The 23,552-nt window shown below is 42.1% G+C and overlaps 1 protein-coding gene across 1 annotated transcript; it reads right to left on the bottom strand.

Annotated features, from left to right (window-relative positions):
• Window positions 1-1,572: 1,572 nt before the first annotated feature.
• LOC308293820 (D(4) dopamine receptor-like) lies at window positions 1,573-23,280 on the bottom strand (the record flags this gene model as incomplete). The annotated part of the gene is made up of 4 exons (XM_080736456.1): window positions 23,095-23,280; window positions 17,604-17,716; window positions 13,397-13,986; window positions 1,573-1,778 (listed from the first exon to the last, which is right to left on the bottom strand). Exons 1-4 carry the CDS (start codon window positions 23,134-23,136, stop codon window positions 1,573-1,575), a joined length of 951 nt encoding a protein of 316 aa, XP_080592582.1. The 5' UTR covers window positions 23,137-23,280.
• Window positions 23,281-23,552: the final 272 nt, after the last annotated feature.

The raw sequence follows: 23,552 nt of genomic DNA, 5'->3' as shown, positions 1-23,552 counted from the left end.
GTGGCATGCCTAGCGTATGGGGTTTGTTTTCTATGTTACTGTACATCCACGGCATCTGGTTCACAGAGGAGTCTTGTTGCTCCTTCCAGTGTAATGAGCTGTATTCTCAGTGATGAAGCCATGCACCATCTAAGACTTCTCATGCGTGTTTGGTCAGTAAGCTATAACTACAACACAGGTATATGGATTTGCTGTAACTCTATGACTTATTGAACAAAAGAAATCCAATAACATGCCTGCTAACATTTAATGAAAAAATAGTTTATTCTGAAATATATTAACCTCAGCGCCACAATGTATTAAATAAATCACACAAACATCAAACAAACATCTGGTATGCATCACCGGTATTTACTGATCAGTGATCCAAATGCAGACATGGAAAGTGGAAAGCAGTCAAATACAAGGGGTTTATTGTAAGAGGGAGCAGTGTTGAGCATTTTGACAGGACATTTCTATGTAGTTTTAGTCATTTGAATACAATTGACTTTATTCTTAGTAATATTTTAGTCATCTGAAAAGTTTTAGTTGTCTAGTTTTAGTCGACTAAATATACGATTTTAGTCGACTAAATCTGCAGTTGATTCTGTCATCAAAAAAGATTTTTTTTATTTGACTTGATAGCGTCATAATGCCTGATTTTACACTTTGTTGCATGCTGAAAATAGCCGATCTGCTATTTCCAGAGCGCAACACCCGAGCGCAACCAAACATAAAACGACTTTGTCTTTTAGCTCTATTGGATCTCTCCACTAGTCCCTCCCTAACATGTTAATCTAGTTTTTATTCTTTGGCAAAAATTTGTCAATAAATTTAGTCTCAGTTTTAGTCATCGTAGCGTCGGACTTTTAGTTTTAGTCTAGGAAATCAACACTGTGTGAGGGTAACAGGCAGGGTTGAGGATGGAGAGGTGATGGCTGAGCTAAGCTGAGCTGGATGCTAGCTGCCAGAGCTGAGCTGAGTGTTGGCTACATGGATGGAATAAGCTCAGGGAGTTGGCAGGTGAGGTGAGCAGGCAAGCAGGGAGACCAGACAGTAGTGATTCTGGAGGCACAAGGAAACATGCTAAGCATCACCATACATCATACAAACGGAGGCAGACAGAGATGAAAACGGGAGACACGTGGGGAAGAGGGAAACACAACTCCTAACAGCAAAGCCTTTCCACATACAACATGGAAATGACATTTGCCTCGGCTGCTGAAAACAAACATTGCTGTCACAATAAAATGATTCACAAGGATAAGTCAAAAGGACAACACATCTTTACAGTGGTCAGACATAATAGTCCTAGAGTCTATTGATTGTTCACTGTTGATATTTGTAGTGTCTCTTTCGTTGTGCTTTGTCTCTTATGTTTGAGCTTTGTCTCTTATGTTTGAGCGGTGCCTCAGCGGTGACCTACCTTCAAGTGGCGCTGTTGAGCAGCCTAAAGGGCCATTCACACTGAGCACTATAACTATAACAAGTGGCCACCAAAGGCACCGCTCCCTTCACACTGGTGTGATCTTTATTTCCCATGTCCATTCCGAGATGCCCGGCCTTTAGTGGACAGATGCTCACTGGTGGAATCTAGGTGCAGCAACTGTGGAGGAATTTTTTGAAGAAGTTCCTGAACTCTGTGTTGAACACGGTGTAGATGATTGGGTTGACGGCGCTGTTGACGTAGCCCAGCCACGTCACCACACTCATCAGACTGGGAGGGATGTCGCAGGACTGACAGCGAGCCCTCAAGGTGTGAACCACAAAAAAGGGTGTCCAGCAAAACAGGAAGGCACCTAAGAAGAAAATAGACAGAAAACAGGACTTAATATAAAATAAGTAACGTGATTAAACACTTGGGATTCCTGAAAACATGCCGGTGGTCACTTTAAATTCCATGGATGTATCAGAGAGATTGTAATAATGTCAAAAATCTGAGAGATTGTAAAAATGTCAAATTATGTCGGGCAGATAAACATCATCCATATCTACTGTAAAAGGAAGCAGGGGAAGTTTTATATCCCTTTGAATGTTCTGGTTGAAAACGTGTATTTAGTCAAATATCTCCACTTTTCCACAAGCTTTCTACACGGACGACTTTTCCGACCGGGTGAGGGGCTCGGAATGACTGCTGGACTGAATATATCAAAACTTCCTTTGGGAAACACAAACGTACAGGGCACACAGTCACACAGGTGGTGTGATTAATCACCCCACGTCAATCACAACGCCCCTGTCAATTGTGTGCCCTCTGCCCTGTACGTTTGTGCTTCCCAAAGGAAGTTTTGATATATTCAGTCCAGCAGTCATTCCGAGCCCCTCGCCCGGTCGGAAGGTCATCCGTGTAGAAAGCTCGTGGAAAAGTGCAGATATTTGACTAAATACATGTTTTCAGCCAGAACTTTCAAAGGCATATAAAACTAGAGGACAATATCTGTCTCCAAATTTGAGGAATGTATTATTGGGTGAGAACACAAGTAACGCGCACCACTTTAGTGCCGTGCAGATTAGCTGCCAAACGCTGTGCAGTAGGACCGATCTATGGCTGTGTTTATGGAATATTGACAAAGTCTATATGTAATGATCACAGACATTCTAGGGCTAATTGTTCTGGTGCCTTAGACATTGTATCTGCAGCATAATAGTAATAATATTAGTAAACATAACAACAGGGAAAATAAGAAAAAAGGGGTAATCAAGGATCAGAGAGAAAAGATTTTACTGTTAGTTCTAGCTCTTAATATGCTGTGTGCAATGTTTATTACTCCTAAGTTATTCACATCTCATCTGTGCCATTGTCCTTGGCATAGTCCCAGACATTTTGAGGGCGAGCTTAAATAACTACACGGTATGAAGAATAATTCAGTAGACCAGTTGGATTCCGAGAATGATGTAGTTAAAGAACCCTTGCTTCACTCTATGACTCTGTAGTTACTTTTTAAGCCTATACATTTCCATGTTGAAAATCCTATCCAGATTTAGATAAAGTGAACCTGTTTGTTATGTATAACTTGATGCGGAAGCCTTGTTCCCATTTTATGTCATAGGGAGAGAGCCCTCTTTAGATGTCAATCTTAGCCAAAAGAGTCTGACAGGTTCGCTAATGTGTACCCATTGTGTGAGTGCAGGCCAGAGTGACCTTATTATCAGCGAAAGCTAGACAAGAACTATGGCATGAGACTGAATGCACAATCATATACAGAGCTGCCTCTATGCCTGTACTTCACAGACACCAGGATACTGACACCATGCAGGCCAGGATACTGACAAGGATATTGACACCAGGATACTGACATCAGGATAATATCTGACACCAGGATACTGATACTAGGATACTGTACTGACACCAAGATATTGACCAAGATACTGACACATAGCATCACAAAAAAATCAAATATTAGGTGACCATTTATGGATTCTGCAGTAATGTAATATCACAAAAGTAAACTGTTTTCAATGCATAGAGAAATTTCCACCAGGCTTCATTCTCTGCATGGTCTTATGAAGTCTGTCCTACTCTGCCTCTCATTTGTTCTGAGGATGGGTAAGCCAATCAGAGGTGAGGTATATTTATGTATTTATTTATATTTATGTATGTATTCCACAGTATAAACCTGTGTAAAATGTGTCAATTGGAGAATAAAAGGACATAACATACATTATTTATGCATTTAAAATACAGGCATTTCAAGATCTGAAAGTATCATGATACAAATTACATCAATTGTTTTCCGTCCTAGTCAATTTACAAAAGAAATAATGTATTTCTGCCCATCTCTGTGTATGTGTGTAGCTCTGTTTGTTGTAGTAGGCATACCAGTAAGACTCCCTAATCGGGAGATAAGCGACCGCCAGGTCGCATGTATACACATGGTGGTGCTAGAATAGGGGCATGTGAGAAGACGAAGCTTGTGGTTTGCCAGGCAAGGAGTGTGTGTGCAAAGTTTGGCAGGATGCTGGAGATAAGAGTAGGGCCAAAAGTGTGATGTCTGTTTCCCAGAGCTTAGGCTACTGCTCTCATGTTGAGGAGCATATGTGCTAGATCCCATCCTCACCACCTGCTGGCATCCATCCAACATAAAGTATCCAGCTGCACAGGCTGGCTTTGAGAGGCACCTGAGGTTGGTGTCAAGGGTGGAGGTGGAGGGGACAGTGGTGTTGAATGCTAAGCTGTGCCTGTAGTACATGAACAACATGTGCACAAAGCAGTGTTGTCAGATTTTGCAAGAGAAATAAGCAACCAGGTCTATGAAAACAAGCCCAAAAGAAGCGACTGTAGGCCACATGAGCACTTTAAACCTACATTGGCTATTTGAAAATAGCTGACCTACAAGCTCACAAAAAAGAACGTGAAAAGTGTGGAATATTTTCAAATCCACACAAATCTTGTATGGGGACAAATACATATTACTTTGAGGGGGTCCTTGACATGAAAATGTTTGAGAACCACTGGTTTAAACAACATTAGGAAACAAGCTATAACAAAGTGAACAAACTTAACCACAACCCACAAATGCCAATATTGACAACCGACTTTACAAAAAACAGGCCTAAAGTCGCTTATAATAAGCCGACATGGCAACACTGGCACCAAGGATTTTCACTTCTCCTGGTAAAAATGATAAATAATGTTTATCAGATGTTGTCATGGGGTGAACACATCCATGCCTCTGCTTTATATGTTAGTGGAAATTGATCAGTGACCTCTTGGATGTAGTCAGTGCTGTGTTCTACCTGTAATGCACGTATACAGCGTCTGCTGTCGGAAATACAAATACGAATAGCGTCTGCCCTCGTGAACCTTTCAAAGTAGCGTATTTGATAGGCATTATGCACTGGCATATGCCCTGGCCACACGAATAGCCGCGGATCATAGATTATAGTATGCCCTCAAAAAAGGTCTAGAACACACCACTGGATGTAGTCATCAGTTAAGCAGCTGACAGAACCGTGTCAGATGTACAGATGTATGGAAATCAGGAGGAGCAAACCACCTGGCCTATGCACCACCAGCTATGCTGACAGCCTCCTCTGCAAGGCTTCAAATGCAAGGTGCAAGCCCATTTCAGCAGAAATATGATTGGCTAATAAAGGACAGGGCATTTAGAGGGTTTCTACAATGCAAAACATTTCCCAATGTTATTTATTATTATGAAAATAATTCTGGATTTAAAAAATAATAATATATATATATCTACAGTATATATATTGTTTTTGTCGGGTGGAAACCTTGTATGTCCAAAACCGTGCATTTTGTATTTATAATTTTAAAAATGATTTGAAATAGTGAAAATAGCTGATCTACAAGCACACAATGCCTCCCATCGCGAGGCGTTGTGTGCTTGTAGATCTGCTATTTTCACTAGTGTTGTGCAACAGTCTTGTATGATGAAGCAGGGCTTTACCTTACAAAAAAACGTCTACCCGACAACGATATTATATATCCTGACAGCATCAATCTTTTATTGTTATTTAGATTATGTAATTCTTTATATAGGCAGTCATTAGTTTTTATGACTATAGTATCTTCTTCATATGTCATAACACTGTACTAGAGCAATGCAGTGATGAAGTTGAGGTTCCAACTAGAAGCTGCGGTTGCTAATCCAGTTACAGTATCTGTGCCTCCGCTCTTGAAGCTGAAAGGCAATCCATTTACAGTGTCTCCAAGCTCGTGCTTCTGCTAAAAAAGAAATACTGCTGCTCCTCCAATGTAAGGGTGGGGTTTCATCCAAAGTGGCCATGGCTCCATCACAAAGGCATAGAATAATAATATTCCACTTTATCATGTGTGTAATATTCAGCACCCTTTGCTGTACTCCTTCAGGAAGGAAGTTCACATTTATTTATATGTTTAATAATAATGGATTGTATTTTTATAGCGCTTTTCTAAGCAAGTTGCGAACTCAAATTGCTTTACGTCCGTCCGTCCGTCCATTCATTCATACATTGGGAGAACAAGCGGCGAACAGTCGACGCCAGCGTCCTCACTTCCCACATCCTCCATTGGAGGCAATGTGAGGTTCAGTGTCTTGCCCAAGGACACTTCGAAATGTGGACAGGAGGAGCAGGGATTCAAACCACCGACCCACGGAACATTGGACGTGGATGACCGGCTCTACCTCCTGAGCCACAGCCGCCCCACATTTGTTATGTATATATATGTATGTGTATGTATGTATATATACATGCATGTTATCAATACACAAATACTTACATTCATATGTATGTATGGATACATACATTATATATACATAATGTAGGTACGAACGTACATAGATGCATATACAGTATATACGTGTCTAGAGTAAATCTATTTGAGATTAATTCTCAATAAACCACACTTCTCTTCTGGAGGTGGCAGAGCAGTAATGGAGAGGCTTTTATCATTTAAAAGTAAACGAATTTGCTTATTCACTTCATTCAACTTCAACTTAATTTTGTAAGTCGAGGTTTGTTTACTACGTTAAAAGTACAGTCGAAGACCTATTTTAATGAATAAATGTAGTAGATGTAGTAGAGAATGTCGTAGAGAATGTCAATACACACACACGCACACACACACGTACGGAGACACTGTGATGACTGGCAAACTCCTGTATTCATCATACTAGAAAATCGCGGCCGCTGACGCGGCCGCTCATATCTAGAAATCGCACGCTTCGCGTGCTCACATGCACACACGCACAACTGCTCCAAGCCATGTTGCCCACCAAAGAGCACTGTTTCTTCATGTATTTTGTGTGTGTGTGTGTGTGTGTGTGTGTGTGTGTGTGTGTCGTAATGTCTGCACTACACTGTTCCTGCCACCAGGGGACACAGTAGGCCTACTACACTCGTAAGTACACTGCAGCGTGGAACTATTTGTAAGTCTGTGTTTCGGCCGGAAGGTTTATAATGGACGTACTATGATGTAATTCACGTCATAGCATTAAATTATTGTTTTGTTTAATTGTACATCGTGCAAGTACAATACGTTCAGGGAAAGCAGCTAGGAATGTAGGGGGGAAATGCAGCGATGTATGTGTGAAAGGAGGAATCTGTAGAAGCAGTGGTGTGAGAGTCTATCAATGACATGCTTAAACAACACCAGGAGCTGGCCTGTCTATTATAGTAGAAAGATTAATTAAGCCATCATCGGTCGTCCCAGTTCCAAGAAGGACAACATCACTGATCTTAATGATCGGTCATTCGTGCTGACATCAATTGCATTCAAGGATCCACAAGACTTCTCAAACATATGTCAGGGACTTGGTTGTGGCCTTAAACACCATTGTTCCTGACTTGCTCTACACTACAGCAAGGTCACCAGGCTCACTGTCTTTGGATCACCAAATTGCTGGGATGCTGGGCCTCTTACCGATGTCAGACCCATTTCCATCAGCAAAAGCACCCCCTTGTACTCACTCTAGATAATAATGACACATTCAGCAAAAAGGTTTGTGGATGACATGGCTATAGTTGGTTTCATCTCTAACAGCGACGAGACTTTCTATTGATGTTTTATAACAACCTTGGGCTTAGTCTTGGAGGATTTGCCTCAATATGTGGGCTTTTTGAGACATGGTTAACCTCCTCCATCTTTGCCTCTGGTTACCCATACTTGTGCAACTTCCTGCAACTCAGATTCTGACCTGGGCTGATTTCCGACCCAGAGATATAATGTTTTTTTGCCCAGAAGTTCTTCTCGCCCCCCTAGTGGCAAAAAAAAGAACTTCTGAGAACTCAGATTACCTTGGGCTCAACACCATCAAGATGGTTGGAATGCTTCTCAACTTCTGCAAACATTCTCCTGCCTTTGGATATCAGTGAACAGGCCATGTCTATGGTGGAGTCATTCAAAATTCTGGGGATCACCATCAAAAGTCAGCTAACACTTAATCTCCATCACCTTGAAATCCAAACAGATTGTTTTTCCTACGGCAGATCAAGAAATCATGGTCACGCAAACTTAGATTCTGGACTTTTCTGGAAGGATCATGTGTTGTCAGCTACTGGCAGTCAATGACCTGTATACCTCCATGGCAAAGAGCAGCCATGGCATGGCCTGACCTCACCCACCCTAGCAGACACCTCTTCAACAAACCACAATTTCAAAGGTCCAGTGCTACCCTGTTTACATGCCACCTTTGCAGCTTCTTTCCTGAAACTATACCACTCCTTAATAATCACACCTAGGCCCAACCCCATCCCCTACCTACATCATGTCTTCTGGCTGTGGGATGGAGGATGGTGACGTTTGTATTGGATTGATCCTTTGATGACAAAGGGTAACTAATCTCCTTAGCTTGTTTACACAGGTTTGGACTTGCTTGGACTGGGTATTAGGTTCAGCATGCCCTCCTTAACACTCAACATGCTCCGATCATCGGACAAGTATACTCTTAAGAAGTCAAACCTTTATTTATCCCTGGATGGGTTTTGCTGGACACATCCTCTTTCTGACCCTGGCCTGCAGTTCCCTAAAGGGGGTTCACAACACAGTTATTCACACCTGGAAGCCGTCCAGTACAGGCGCAACAGTATATAGCATGGTTTCCCAACCCATTTGTGGATCACAGATCCATTTTTGTGAGTCGCGAGTGAATATCTATTTATTTTTAGTTTTTCAAAATCAAATTCAAACATAAAAAAGAAAAGAAAAAGAAAATTCCCTAAATTAGAAAACAAATGTTTAAGAAGTAATGAAAATCGAGCCGCGCTGCAAGCTTGTAGATCTTCAATTTTCACTAGTTTGGGTCCCGGGAAAACGTCCGATTTCTCTTTTGGGTCTTGAGCCAAAAGGTTCTTGTCTAGTAGGAAAGGGGGGTCCACGCGCATAGGGTGGATCTTTTTTCACCACCTTTTTTTTCTTAATCCTTAAAGGGTATATTTTAAGATTCTGCCAGGTGCCAAGCTGAAATGTCGAACCCAGGACCTTCTGGCTGTGAGGCAAAGCACTAACCACTGCGCCACCGTGCCCCCTTTGTGATACACTGTATATAAATAAATGGACCATTTACCATGTATTTAGACCATGTCTTCTGCTGTTTGCCAATTAGCCACTGGACGAAGGCAAAGGGTAGTTAAGTGCCTTACAAGGCCACCTCAGTGCACCTCATGCTCCACAGTTCCCTGCTGCCCATGGATCTGATCTGGTGAGTTTCCAGGCACTACCTGGTTCTCTGAACTTTAAGCCACTTTTGCCCCAGCATCTTGGCTCACCATGAGCTGCCTTCCCTTGGAGTAGGTCACAGATTCTACCTTTGGAAGAGCTTTTTAATCACTTGACTTAAACTATTCATTGTGATTGAAGGAAGCTAATATAAGCTACTATATATCAGATCAAGTACTGTACATTTGCTTGCTCTGAGCCACACTTCTCCTTGTACAAACCCAGCTTGCTATACTGGTTTTGTTCAGTATTCTTCCCCATTTCACTTCTAGCACTGTGGGTGCAAGCATGCACAAATGCGATAACAGTGTATTGTGAGGATTAAGGCCCAGGGTATTTTCTTTTTTTCTCCACAGACATGTAGTGGATGTAGACACATTTCTGTGAAAGCTTGAATGCGTGCACACTAATCTCTAAAATCTCTAATCTCATTTCTAAGGCTCAGTATGCAACAAAGAGAACAGCCATATCAGTCATTTCAGAATGTATTTTCTTCTTTATTTTCTAAGATGTCAAAGTGGCCATCGTTTTAGATAATGATCTAAAGAGGATCTAAAAGGGTAGGTAGCTGTAGGGTTCATGCAACCAAGGAAAGGTGCAGTCCAGTGGTCAGTGGCCACTCGTCACAAATCTCCCCAAGGTCTTACAGCCATCAGGGAAAGGCTTACATAATTGGATTTAGGATTAAGGAGCTGGATGATAAGCCAATGTGGGCTAAAGGGAAGCATGTCTGCTTATTGGGACTAACAATGGTCCCAATTACAGGCCCAGTTTCTTTTAACAAGAAAGCAAAGATGGCTATGGCTTGGCGCATCAAAGGACACAATTGGGCATATTCGTGGGTTGAGAAGCCGGCAGGGACGGGCGATCAATAAAACTAAAGCCTGGGTTCCAGAGGCTACTGCATTGATGACTCCTACAGGTTGGTCAGAGTGCCTGTTAAGTACAATTTTGAGGTATTTGTATTTTACTCGAGTATTCACAAATTCCAATACTTTTACTTATACTCCACTACATCTCGGATCCAAATATTGTATTTTTACTCTACTACATTTATTTGACGACTTTAGATACTAGTTACTTTGCAGATAAAAATTATAATATCACAAAACATACATTAAGCACTTTAGCCCTATTTTATACCTCGGCTATTTGAAAATAGCCGACCTACAAGTTTGTAGATCGGCTATTTTCAAACATTTTGTACTTTCACTTTTAGTACTTTAAGTACATTTTGACTCTAACACTTTATAACACGTCATACTTTTACTCAAGTACATTTAGAATTCCGGACTTTTACTTGTAAGGGTGCCCTCACACCAAAGTACCTATGAGAGTGGAATCCACGTTCCGCCAATGCATTTCAATGAGAGTGAAGCGGTTTCATGCCAGCAGAGGATTTCTGCAAAAAACGCTCCCTTCTCATTGAAATGCATTGGCGGAACGCGGATTCCACTCTCATATGTATTTTGGTGTGAGGGCACCCTAACAGAGTACTTCTGCAAATTTGCAGTATTGATATTTTTACTTAAGTAAAACATTTGAGCTATTTTTCCACCATTGAACAGGACAGGGAGGGATAGTGGGTTCCCCTGCAAGCATTACACGTCATCCTCCTGGTGAAACTCCTCACTTCAGGCAAAAAGAAGCGCCATGTACTGTATATGAGAGGAGATATGGGTTGTCTACCCCCTAATAGTGGTTGGCAGTGAAAGTGACAGTGACAGGGTCTAATTCTCCTGGGGAGAATTAACAACATTGACTAAATTGGGGAAGAAAAGGTAAAAAATGTCAAAAATCACAGCTGAGCCTGAGGCCAGAAAGCTTTCATGCAGTCGGGGGGGAAAAAAACACCTTTATCAAGAAACACCAGCCAAGCTGTGTCAATTATGCTGCTGTGAAAAAAGAAAAACACCTTTATCAACAAACACATCACGTTGCTAAGAAACTGAAGATGTCATACAAAGTTGTCCTAAGTGGATCTAACCATGACAGGAAAACAAGCAGAAAATAAGTGTGTAGTTTGAGAATTAGATGGCTGCTTCATTATTTATAGTACACACCAAATAACAATGTCATCTGCAGCAGTGAAAAGACGACTCTGGGATGCTGGTAAGTCTGGGGATTGTGCAGACTAGTCCATCACACACACAGTATGACAGCTTCCTGTTTCTCCACCAAATAGGTTTAGCATAACTTAATTTTGCATCAGTTCATATATAGCTTAGGATCAGATATGGCCAGTGGTGGTTTTACTCAAGTAAAAGTATCAATACTGCAATGTAGAAATACTCTATTACAAGTGAAAGTCCGGAATTCAAAATGTACTCTTTTTATACATATATACTACATAATATACATTTTCAGCCCCCCGCTTGTATCCACGATCTTATTCTTTCTGTCAATGGCAGATTTGCCAGCAGATGATACTGGCATTTGGTGTGTACTGTTTAATGAAGCAGTAGGAAAGTAAAGTTTAAGGCGTTTCTCCTACTACAGACTGGTGTACTATCTATCCTCTTGAGCATCTGATCCTTCTTTGTTAATTTAGTATTATTAGGACTATTAAGTAGTGACTTAAGAGGCTTTGCTGTTTTATCAAACATGATTCCAGCAATGTCTATTATATTCAAATGAATTTAATGACACCTACCGGTAAGTATCAATTTCTATTACAAAAAAAAACTCTTGTCTTACGTTCACTGTTAAAGTAACCATGTTGAAGGAAGTGACACTTTAACCATCATGAGTTGTGTTGAATGAGTCCTCAAACAGTTTTTATTTTATGTATTTTTTGCTAAGATGTTGCAGCTCTATATTCATTGCTATTTGGTGTTTCTTAAGTAACAGGTGTCTCACTGTAGGAGTCTCTCCAGCATTTTAATAAACAGAAAATACATTTTCCGGTGTGTCACCAATTTCATCCAATCAGGAGAGAGAACCCATTTATCAGCTTAGATTTGATAGTGTTTATTGTGTGTCTGCTTTTTAGTTTGTTTCATCATTTCCAAATTCACCTGTGTGTATCCTGTATGAGTTCTCTCTCCTGATTGGATTACATGCATTATCAAAACCTGACAATGTATTCTCTATTTACTAAAGAGCTAAACAAACACTCTATATAGCAATTATTGCTATGAGAATATAGATTTAATAATATTTAACACAAATTTTAACACAAAACTAAAATCACTTAATCTTTACAGATTCTGCAGAAATAAGTAAGCTTGGCTAAATGAGAGCATTTATGCAGAAACTGTTTTAGCTTATCATGTCACCACCCCAATGATATAAATGGCTGTCCTAAAATACATTGTATTTTTGCCACCCAAGCACCCAGTTTTAGCCAGCAAGGGCGAGCTCTCTGAGCGTCCTCGTCTTGAAGACACGCCCTCACAGTGAGGACCCGTCGGACGCTGCGTCCTCCCATGAGGACGCAGGAAGGATCTTCATGACGAAGACCCTCGGAGAGCTTGACCGCCCTCGTTTTAGCACTGAAAGCTGTGCTCAGTGTCTAGTTGAGCAAAGCATCCACAGACTGACTGTCCCAGAAAACCATAGCACACCTTCATAGGCGTTTTCAGTTCAAATCTGCCGCTGAGCCAATTGAACAGAGCTATGGGGAAATGAACCGGAAGAAGGAAATGGGTATGGGACACAGGACTACGGTTATACCAGGGGGATAGTTCCGCAGAATTAAGATGAAACAAACCCAGAAGAACAAGTTCTTACGAATGGCTGCTACGCCCGCTAGTTTCGCTGTTTTCCCCCCTGCTGCTGGTACCAAAAACATTATGTGCTCCATTCAAGAGAGTGGATTTTTGCCGAACTTTGCACTTGATTTCATTACCCTAATAAACATTGTCATAAATACTTTATGGTTCCAGTCGCAAGTTTAAAGTCTTGTTTCAATCACCATGATATATATGCCTTTTGTTAAATTATGGTCCCATGTATTTTAAAATTGATGATAAAATAGTGTATGCCGTAGGAGGGGCGTGGCTACCTTGATTGACAAGCTCCCAACCAATAGCGTGTATTGACCCACCCCTCCGCTCTGCCCCAACCAATAGAATTATGGTACCATTATTATTTTCAGGACAGGATGTACAAAGATGGCGGCATGCACACGCTTGCCAAACAGGCTTCATTTACGGTCACCGTTCCCTTAGTCCAAGTTTCTCTACAGTCTATGACAGAATCTGTAAAAGAGCATCAGTTTAATGCCGAAAATTGAAATGTAACAAGCAACCAACTCACCCACTACAATAGGAAGCACCTTCATTGCTTTCCTCTCTCGGCCGTTGATCTTGGGCCTCTTCTTCTTGTGAGCGTTCGGGGTGAACTTGATGTCATTATAGGACAGCGTTCGCACAGGACCATCCTTGTACACTGAGGGGAAGGGGCAGTCCTGAGATGGATAGGGCTCCAGCTCCTCTATGGTATTGTCAGTGAGCTCCCGCTCGATGACGGGCGGTAACGGGGGAGGTAGAGACGCCAGCGGGGGCAACGAGGCGCCGGCCTCCTGGAGCTTGCGACAGGCCTGGATACTGTTCCTCAGCTTGGCCTTGCGCGCCTCCTCCCAGTTCCGGAGACCCCGGAACATCCCGCAGTAGAGGAGAACCATGATGGGGCAGGGGATGAAGAAGGAGCAGACGGAGGAGTAGAGGACGTAGTCGTCGTTCTCCAGCTTGCACTGGCTGGGGTCACGGTTTGGAATGTTGTTGATGCCGAACATGATGGGGGAGGCCACCGCTAAGGCCAGGATCCAGGTGGCTGAGAGCAGGATGATCTGCCGCTGATCCACGTGCTTGCGGTTGTAGTTGAGAGGGATGGACACGGCAATGAACCTGCAGCGGTACACAGAGTAGACATGCCTGAGAGGAGTTGCACAGACGAGTGTTAATTTAACCACCAACTAATTATACAAGCTCACAACATGTCAAAAGCTTGTTACTATTTTCTTTTCTTAATTTTTTCCCCCTGAAAGATTTTTCCTATAATGGCGTGTCCAAAATAGGGACCCCAGGTTGAAAGTGCCTGACTATCAGAGTTTGAAAAAGGACATACCATCCATTTCGAACATACAGTAAAAGGTCCATAATGCACGGTAGGCGATTCTTTACTCTCTCACAGTTAAATCAATTTTGTTGTGTAGGTTCTGAGGTCAAATTAGTTCAGTGTTCAAAATAAAGCACACTATGGGTTACTATAAAATGATGTGCAGTCCTGGCACCATAAATGACCACACACAAAAACAACCACATGATATGCACCTGAAACCCATCTTTCCAAACACTGCATCAATGTATTGCATTTGATAGTAAAATGTAAAAATAAAAACGTATATAAAATTGCTGTTCACGTTTTCCACTTTATTAGACAATTATTTTTGGGTTGGTCATAGCATTCATTTAGGCGGGCCAGGCCCCCTGAAGCCTTTTGGTACAAGCTGATTATGAGTCATTTTGAGACTCTCAAACTCATCCCAAGATTCTCAACATCCACTGAGGAACATAATGTTTTTTATAGATATACAGTCATTTATTTACTGGCTTACATTGTATAACATTAAGCGTTCATAAGTATTAGAGTCAGACACCTCTAAAACATCCATTTGTTCACTTGTCCCTGACTATGCCATTTTCTATACAAATTTCAGAGTGAGCTCTAAAATGTCAGGTCACAGTGTTGTCCGCCAACATCAAGAAAAAGGGGAACATAATTGCATTGTATGGAACTAAAGACCACAAAGCAAATGTTAATCACAGTGGATACGCCAACGTACGCCGTCTTCTAGGATTCTTCTGTCTGCTCCCATGTTTCCTCTGTAGAACTTGGTGCTTTTAGAGGGAAAATATTAAAGGTTATCTTCCTGCTTATCATAATTCTTCCCAATCAAGAAGTCATTATGTGGGCACACAAAGCAAGGGCTTTTTAACTGTGATGTGAATGGCACCTGTATGTTGACTTAAAGGAACTATAGTCAACTTTTTCTTGAAAAACGGACACTAAAATAAAAATAATGTTTCGAAACTATTTTATAACAAAGATTAAGCTTCATATGTGTTTCTATTAAAAAATGACCACAAAAAGCATAAAATAATGATAAAATAATAATTTTGGCCGTTGTCAGACTGACTTTGTCTACATCCCTCTTCTATTCTTTTATATGGATTGATAAGGGGTGTAAACAAAGTCGGTCTGACAATGGCCAAAATGATTGTTTTATCATTATTTTAAGCTTTTTTTGTGGTCATTTTTGAATAGAAACACATATATGAAGCTTAATCTTTTTTTTTATAAAATATTTTCAAAACATTATTTTTATTTTAGTGTCCGTTTTTCAAGAAAAAGTTGACTATAGCTCCTTTAACGTATGGTAGGAGAACAGCTGGATACATTTGTATTCATGTCCGTGGGGCTGAACCTTACAGGCTGACGGGTTAAATTGCAATATAATGGTCAGGGGCGTCACAAGGGGTAGGAAAGTGGGGCTGAGTTACCGGGGCCCAAGGTGGAGGGGCCCTAGTAACTTTAGCTATTGAAAAATAGCAGATCTACAAGCTCACAGCGCGGCACCGAGTGCCGCGCTGCGAGCTTGTAGATCTGCTATTTTTTGAAAAGTCATGAAAATGTGTGCAAATCTTTTTTGTAACTAAAATTTTGCTTATGGGGGATGGTCCCTGGAGCTAAATATTTTGAGATGGGGGTCCGTGGCCATGCAAATTCATATCATTTTGGGGGTCCTTGACATGAAAGAGTTTGAGCATCACTGACATGGAAACATAGGTTTCTTGCACACATTTTCACATTTTTTTTCTCCAAAAATAGCAGATCTACAAGCTTGCAGCGCGGCACTCGGTGCCGCGCTGTGAGCTTGTATATCTGCTATTTTTCAATAGTTAACATTCATGGGGGGGGCCCACAGTCAATCCTTGTACCCAGGGCCCAGAATTTGGTGTGACGCCCCTGATAATGGGTGATTGTTTTCTTTTTCCAGTGACTCTGACCTGACCTGAATTTACTTACTTTGTGCCATTGTTCAAAAATAACCAACCACGTGGAAAACGGCAGCATTCCAAAAATAAAAGAAGACCCGAGGGCTCAGATACAAAATCTTTTAATTGTGGTTAACACGTTTTGGCCATTAGCCTTCCTCAGAGCAGATAAGAAGTGACATTGTATCTAGGGATGGGACCATATGAACATTTCATATCACGATCATTGTGACAAAATAAATCGTGATTTACGATATTACCGGCGCCGCGATAATCAACATCCATTATCCTGGTGCGGAAAATTTGACAAAAAATAGCAGATCTACAAGCTCACAACGTGTCGCGTTGCAACGCGTTGTGAGCTTGTAGATCGGCTATTTTTTGGCAAAGACATTTGATAGAGTGAAAGAAAGACTGTATCAAGTACATAACGTATATTATAAGTACCTTTTACCAATTATAGAGGGTTTAAGTGGTACCGGATATGCAGCTCAGCAAATAAACGGTGAATTGATCCCAGTGCATGATGGAGGACGATATCACAAATCAAGATAAATGAAATCTTCACAATACGATTATCGTGAGTGTTTTTTTAATCACGATAAACAACAATATCACTTATCATCCCATCCCTATTTGTATCAGTAGTTATTGTGTCCTTAGCCTTCAGTGGGTTGGAGAGACCTTTCACCATAAATATGAGCTTTTGGGGTTTCCCATAGCTTTATAATGTGACATTCTGAACTTATATACATTCTGTATGAGTTCCCTCAAACAGGGTTCCCACGGTCATGAAATTCCTGGAAATATTTTGAAATTAGAAAAATATTTTTCCAGTACTGGAAAAGTTTTGGATTTGTTCAAGGGTCCTGGAAGGTCCTGGAAAAATGTCTTTGGTTATTGATTTTGTTAATACCTCTGAAATGACAAATTAAACATTGGCCAAATTGTCAAATATTAGAGGCAGAAATTGTGAAAATAGCAGATCTACATGCTCACAATGCCTCGCAACGCGAGGCGTTGTGATCATGTAGATCGGCTATTTTCACAATAAAACCGTGTTATACAAAATTCCTCTACTCTTAGTGCTCATCAGGGTGCCGGGGTCCCCATTTCAAATATGATTGTTTCGGGGGTCACGGCCTGAAAAGGTTGAGAACCACTGGCATATACTACAAGGTTGAGAACCACTGGCATATACTACCTGTCTTTGGGCATTGCAGATAGGAGTAAGCGACTCGTTATTGAGCTGAATTATTGTTTTTGTCTACCGTTTGGACTCACGTCTGATTTAAGCCTAATTTATGCTTTGGCGAGTATCGAGAGAAAAATAACACATTTTAGACTGAATTGTGTCATGTTTTCTTTTTTACACGTAGCACAACACTTTGTCGTAGCATAAATCGGGCTTCAGTGTTTCACAGTCCATCAGCAGAGCTATAGGTAACAGTCGAACATGAACCAACCTGTCAACGCTGATGGCACAGAGGTTGAAGATGGAGGCTGTGCACAACATCACATCCATGGTCATCAGGCCATCACAGACAGTCATGTCCAGTGACCAAGTACCATCCTGGAACTGGGGAATGAATAGCATAGATCACGGTGAGTACCTTTCAAAGCAATAAAGAAGAATCTGCACAATGGAATGTGACTTGCTCCTACAGCTAATAAACTGACTGGGGGGAAAGTCATATTCCAGTGTGAGGACTGTATTTCTTTTTTACCTATTGACCAGCTTATCCTGACCGGCACAGCACACCTGGGTTTTGTAGAGGATGCGCAAGCTCTTTGAAGACATGGGTCTTCAAAGACTACAGATCAATGAGAAGAAACCTAATCTCTGTTTGATACTAGCCTCGCAAAGCCAGGCTTACTCATCTGCGAAGAGAAAAGCCTGGTTACGACCATAGGCTGAAACGGCATGAAACGGTGCTACTTCCGCCGGGAGAATTTCACCGGAAGACTGCAACGCCTGACGTAACTTCCGTTAACCGCAGCACTTCCGGTGTCTGCAGATTCATGCCATTTACATCGGCTATTGTGGCCAGGGTGGTTTGATACACACACACGCACACATGCACTCACAAACACACACGCACGCATGCACAGGCACAGCTATCCTTCATTCCTCTGCCTATGTCTTGACTCTTGTCCACATTGTCTCTTGTCTTTCTATGGTGGCATATAGTCGGCCACACCATCTATGGTACAACCAGCACATCTGCAGTGGTTGGCGGTGAACTCCCTCCCTACTCTTGGAAGTCTGTCCCAACTGATTGTGAATTCTTTGTTACTTTTATACTATTGTCGCTCTTACCCCCCCCCCCCCCCCCCCCTTCTGGCTCTCTCTAGTCTAGTGTGTTCTCTCTGGCAGATTGCAAATGGTGTTGCCAGATTCTGCGAGAGAAACAAGCAATCAGATCTATGAAAACAAGCCAAATTGTTTTGGACAAGCCACTTTACAGAAAAACTTGTCCAAAGTCGTGTATAATAAGTGGACTAATGTGCTGTCTCTGGCTAATAGGAAAATTGCAGTGCTGCTGCACAATGACTCAAATGTATCACACGGGTTGGTGTGCTCGAGTCATCGGGCACCGTTTTAATTGGCTTTTTCCAAATATTTCCTGTCTGACCACTCTCACCCATATTTGCATGACAGGCTGGTTTATATGAATATATTTTCCTGAAATGCACCGAGCCAGCATCTAATTTGCAACACAGGCTTGTAACGTTGGCAGCTGATTTGCACGTGGTGTTATTTGTCTGCTCATTGATGGGATTGCAGAGTGATTAAAAGAGTCATTGAGAACCACACGTGCCCTCGCATCCCTATTCTGGGCATGTCATAATATGGGGCATTTTGTGTTGTGATATGTTGTGAGCTTGTAGATCTGCTATTATAATTTTACATACAATGAAATACACTATAGGGTTTAAGTAGGCTAAGTAATTCAGAAGGTGTAATCTATATGTGCAGTTTGGGCATAAAAATAGAAAGTGAACAGTGAACACAAATTGCCACAATAGTTTTCCTCCGGCGCCCCCCCTTCATTGTATCCGTCTTAGCTTTCATACAATCTGTATCAATAAAGACAAATATAACATGAATGGACAGCACAAACCCACTCTTTACATTCGGAATGCAATTTAAACCCAAAAGTGTACAAATGAACCCGTAAGAGTCAAGCGAACGCTCAGGATTTCCCTGTATTTAACTTGAAAGATTTGTATATATTAAAGAATGAATGAATATGAATATCTCGTCAGGAATAAGGTCTTCTGTGATAGAACAATGTGTTGACAGGTAACCTCCCTCACATTACTCCCTTCTCCCTCTTCTTCACCCTGAACCAAAGGCTGTTAAGAAAGGTTCTGAATGCAGTAAAATTTATTACGCATACAAATCCTGTATATTTTGTTGACTGCGGTCCCCAGAGCTACACCACCAAATCATCAACATGTACCAAATGACATGCCCATGAACAGGGAAGGTAGAGTAGGTTCATGTGGAACTTAAATCTGTCTATGAGGAGCACGATGATGATGATACAGTTCAGCATGACGATGTTACTGTACCATGTTACTGTACCTTCCTTCAGTCTTTCTGCTTTCTCATTGCCTTCTATCCTGAGCCCTGAAAACAGTGAGGAGAGCATGGGAATGGAATGTGAGGTCCCTGAGTTTTTGCCATTGTAATATTTTCTGTGTGCGCGCGCGTGTGTGTGTGTGTATCCGTGCATGTGTGTCATAGCCGATGGCTGGATAGTGGAGGGGTCTCTGGAAGGACCTCAGGATTACTGTACTGCAAGATGAAGAGCAAGAGACAAGTATGGACATAGACGTTTGGATCTGGTATGCATGTCCTCCAGTAGGGTGGAGCTATGATTTATATTTGATATTGCGACTTAGCATTTGTTCGACGTCCCATTAGTTCGACGCTGGTGAATGCTAACCTGGTGAAATGCTAACCTGCCGACGCTGGTGAATGTTAACCACTATGCCTAAACCTAACCCAAACCCTAACCTCAGTAAAACTATGCCTACACCTAACCCTAAAACCTATCGAGCCTAACCCATCCTCTGACAGGTCATACTGAGTACAGTATCACAACTGAGATGGTTGATAGCGTTTTCTAACATTTAATGGGAGGTCTTGTACGGTGTGTGCAACCAATGTGACCTCAAGACATTAGACATTACATGACACATGATATAATGCAACAATTCTGGGCCGTAATTATGAGCAGCAAGCGCATGAAGCAGACCAAGACAGGCGAGTAATTGGAGGATCAGCTGTTTTGGGGCCCTTCAGATGAGACACAAACACACTCGCTCAGTGACAGTGAGTAAACGCTGCGTGGTATTTCACAAAGATGAGCACAATCCATCTCTCGCCGCCCGCGTGCGCATGCACGAACGAGCCCACTCGTGGGGATTTCCCGGGACTGCGCCCACTCGCCTCGCCACCTCTAAACTTCTCCGTGCGGCCGAAATAGCCGTCCACCTCCCATTGAAAATGAATTACTAGGAGGCGGTGACCGTGTACCATCTGGAACCCCCCTTAAATCTTATGTTGGGCTGTGAAAGTTTGAGTGGGGAAGTGAATAAGAAACTCCCTCTTCCAAATAATTACCATTCAAGTGCCCTTGATCAATTCCCTGTAGTACCTCTGTACCTCCAAAATGTCTGGACGACAGATGCCTCCTGCTTCAGTAAGTAAGACACAATCCACAAACCTACCCTTGTTTAACTCTGTATATAAGGCCAAAGTGCCTTTGAGCAAGACACTCAAGGTTAAATTTGACATACTACAGCGGTCACCAGAACAACTGATTACACTGGGCAACTCCACTGGTTACACTGGACATACATTGGATGTATTGATGTCTCCTCTCCTTACGTGTGTGTGTGTGTGTGTGTGTGTGTGTGTGTGTGTGTGTGTGTGTGTGTGTGTGTGTGTGTGTGTGTGTGCGTGCGTGCATGCGTGTGCACTTGTTTGTGCGTGCACGCCTAGCCTTTTGGCTCAAATGTATTGCACATACCAATAGAATCATCTATCTATAAATGCGAGAAATCTCTGTCTGTTTGTTTGTTTGTAATCCGCGTATCTCGAGAACCGTTCGTCCCACCGGCTTCAGATTCGGCACGCGCGTTCCCCGCTGCCGCGCGGAGTGCAGTGCCGGGCCTCGGCCCGACTCGGCATGCGGTTTTCCCGAAGCGGCGCGAAACGTTCGGAATCTCCTTATGCGGAGCTGATTGTTAACATCAGGCTGTTCCTGAGGAAATCGGCACAATCGCTGACTCATTGTGACATCACTTCATAAAAGGCTCTGACATCACGTACGCCAGGAGTCAACAAAAAATCTCTGTGAATGTGTATGTATGTATGTGAATCTCGAGAACCGTTCTTCCCACCGGCACGCGCGTTCTCCAGATATGGGCATAAAATGAATCCCCGAATGCGGAGCTGATGTCTGACATCAGAGTTTTCCGCAACCGGTACTGTGTGTGCAGAGATCTCCATATATTGGGGTTTGCATTAAAGGGTGGGGACAAAGGCTAACAGAAGGCAAACAGATGGTCAAAACGGGTCCTATGACAACATGACAACAGGTATATTGGGGTTTGCATTAAAGGGTGGGGACAAAGGCTAACAGAAGGCAAACAGATGGTCAAAACGGGTCCTATGACAACAGGTATATTGGGGTTTGCATTAAAGGGTGGGGACAAAGGCTAACAGATGGTCAAAACGGGTCCTATGACAACAGGTATATTGGGGTTTGCATTAAAGGGTGGGGCAGGCATAAAATGGACGCAAATAGACAGATATCTCCATATATGGGCATATGGGCATAAAATGGACCCAGAACTATATCTGCAGTGATCTCCATATATGGACATAAAATGGACGCCGACAGACAGACAGATACAGATATCTCCATATATGGGCATAAATGGACACAGGCAAACAGATGGTCAAAACGGGTCCTATGACAACAGGTATAATGGGGTTTGCATTAAAGGGCGGGGCATTCATTCTCTATTTACATCGTTCCCGAGTTGGCCAGGTCGCCGACTAGACGCTGGGCCGCCCAAAGGGCGGCCCAGCTTCTAGTCATATAAATAAGCATGAGCTATATTAAAAGCCTCTTCTAACAAATGCAGAAGGGAATTCTGAATTTCTGATGAGTCTCATGCTCAATACTTAGCTCAGACGTTTACACGACCAATTACATTATGCTCATTGAGTTGTTGTTGTTATTCTTACAATGTGTGTAATCATCTACAATTGCTAGATGATTGCAAACATTCAAATTTTACAATGCACTGTGATTCAGATTGGAAAGGTGGAGATGAGGAAAACATTCATGTGACAGGATGTGAATATGTATCTCTGGGATATCTGTCTTTCTGTCTTTTAATAACAGATTTGACTGTAGTGTGTTGCTTGTGCACATTGGTTTTATGTTAGTTACTACTGTAATTTATTCATATTGCACTCTTGGGTGTGTGTAATTTTGTCTGTGTTCAGACTGGGACCACACAGCACACACAGTTGTGCTTTTCAGCATATTGTCATGAGATAAGAATGTACAGGAATACCTGTCCTGTCCCAAATAACACAGCAATGATAGTCAATAGATTCATATCCACCTACTGGTGAGAAATCAACCTATATGTCTACTTATATGTATTGATAGGATATACCTTTTTTATTAAAAACTCAAATCATATAGCCTATATATATGTGTGTGTGTGTGTGTGTGTGTGTGTGTGTGTGTGTGTGTGTGTGTGTGTGTGTGTGTGTGTGTGTGTGTGTGTGTGTGTGTGTGTGTGTACAGTATCTATTACAGTAGGTTCCCTATAAACTGGTGACTACTAGGCTACAACAAGAAACTAGTGTAAAGTTTTGTAATCGAGATAACAGACAAATTGCCATCACCATCTACTCACCTCGGTATAAACAAACAGGGGCAAGACCAAAACAGACAGCATCAAGTCGGCTACGGCCAAACTGACAATGAAGTAATTCGTTGTGGTTTTCAGAGCCTTTTCTGTGTATACGCTAACGCACACGAGCAAATTTCCACAGATGATGGCCACGATCAGCAACACTCCGAATATGAGGGCGGGGAAGTTGTGTCCATGAGTTTCCAGGAGTTCCTCGGCGTTGTTGTCTGAGACGGTGAGGTTGGCTGGCATTTCTGCAGCGAGTATTCTCGCTCATATTATCGAATAACCGGGGTTACGTTCGTAACCTCTAGATTTCCTTTGACATTCCCAAGTTTCATTCCTAATTTCCTAGGAAATGTCAGAAAGAGCTCTTGGTGATGTACTATGCATTACCAGAAAACAACAACCAAGCAGTCCATCCAGCATCCACGTTCCCAGTTCCCACGCATATGAGACTC

Source organism: Nannobrachium achirus (genome assembly GCF_963921795.1).
Source record: "Nannobrachium achirus genome assembly, chromosome: 11".
Classification (NCBI taxonomy): Eukaryota; Metazoa; Chordata; class Actinopteri; order Myctophiformes; family Myctophidae; genus Nannobrachium; species Nannobrachium achirus.
This window is presented reverse-complemented; position numbering and strand designations above follow the sequence as displayed.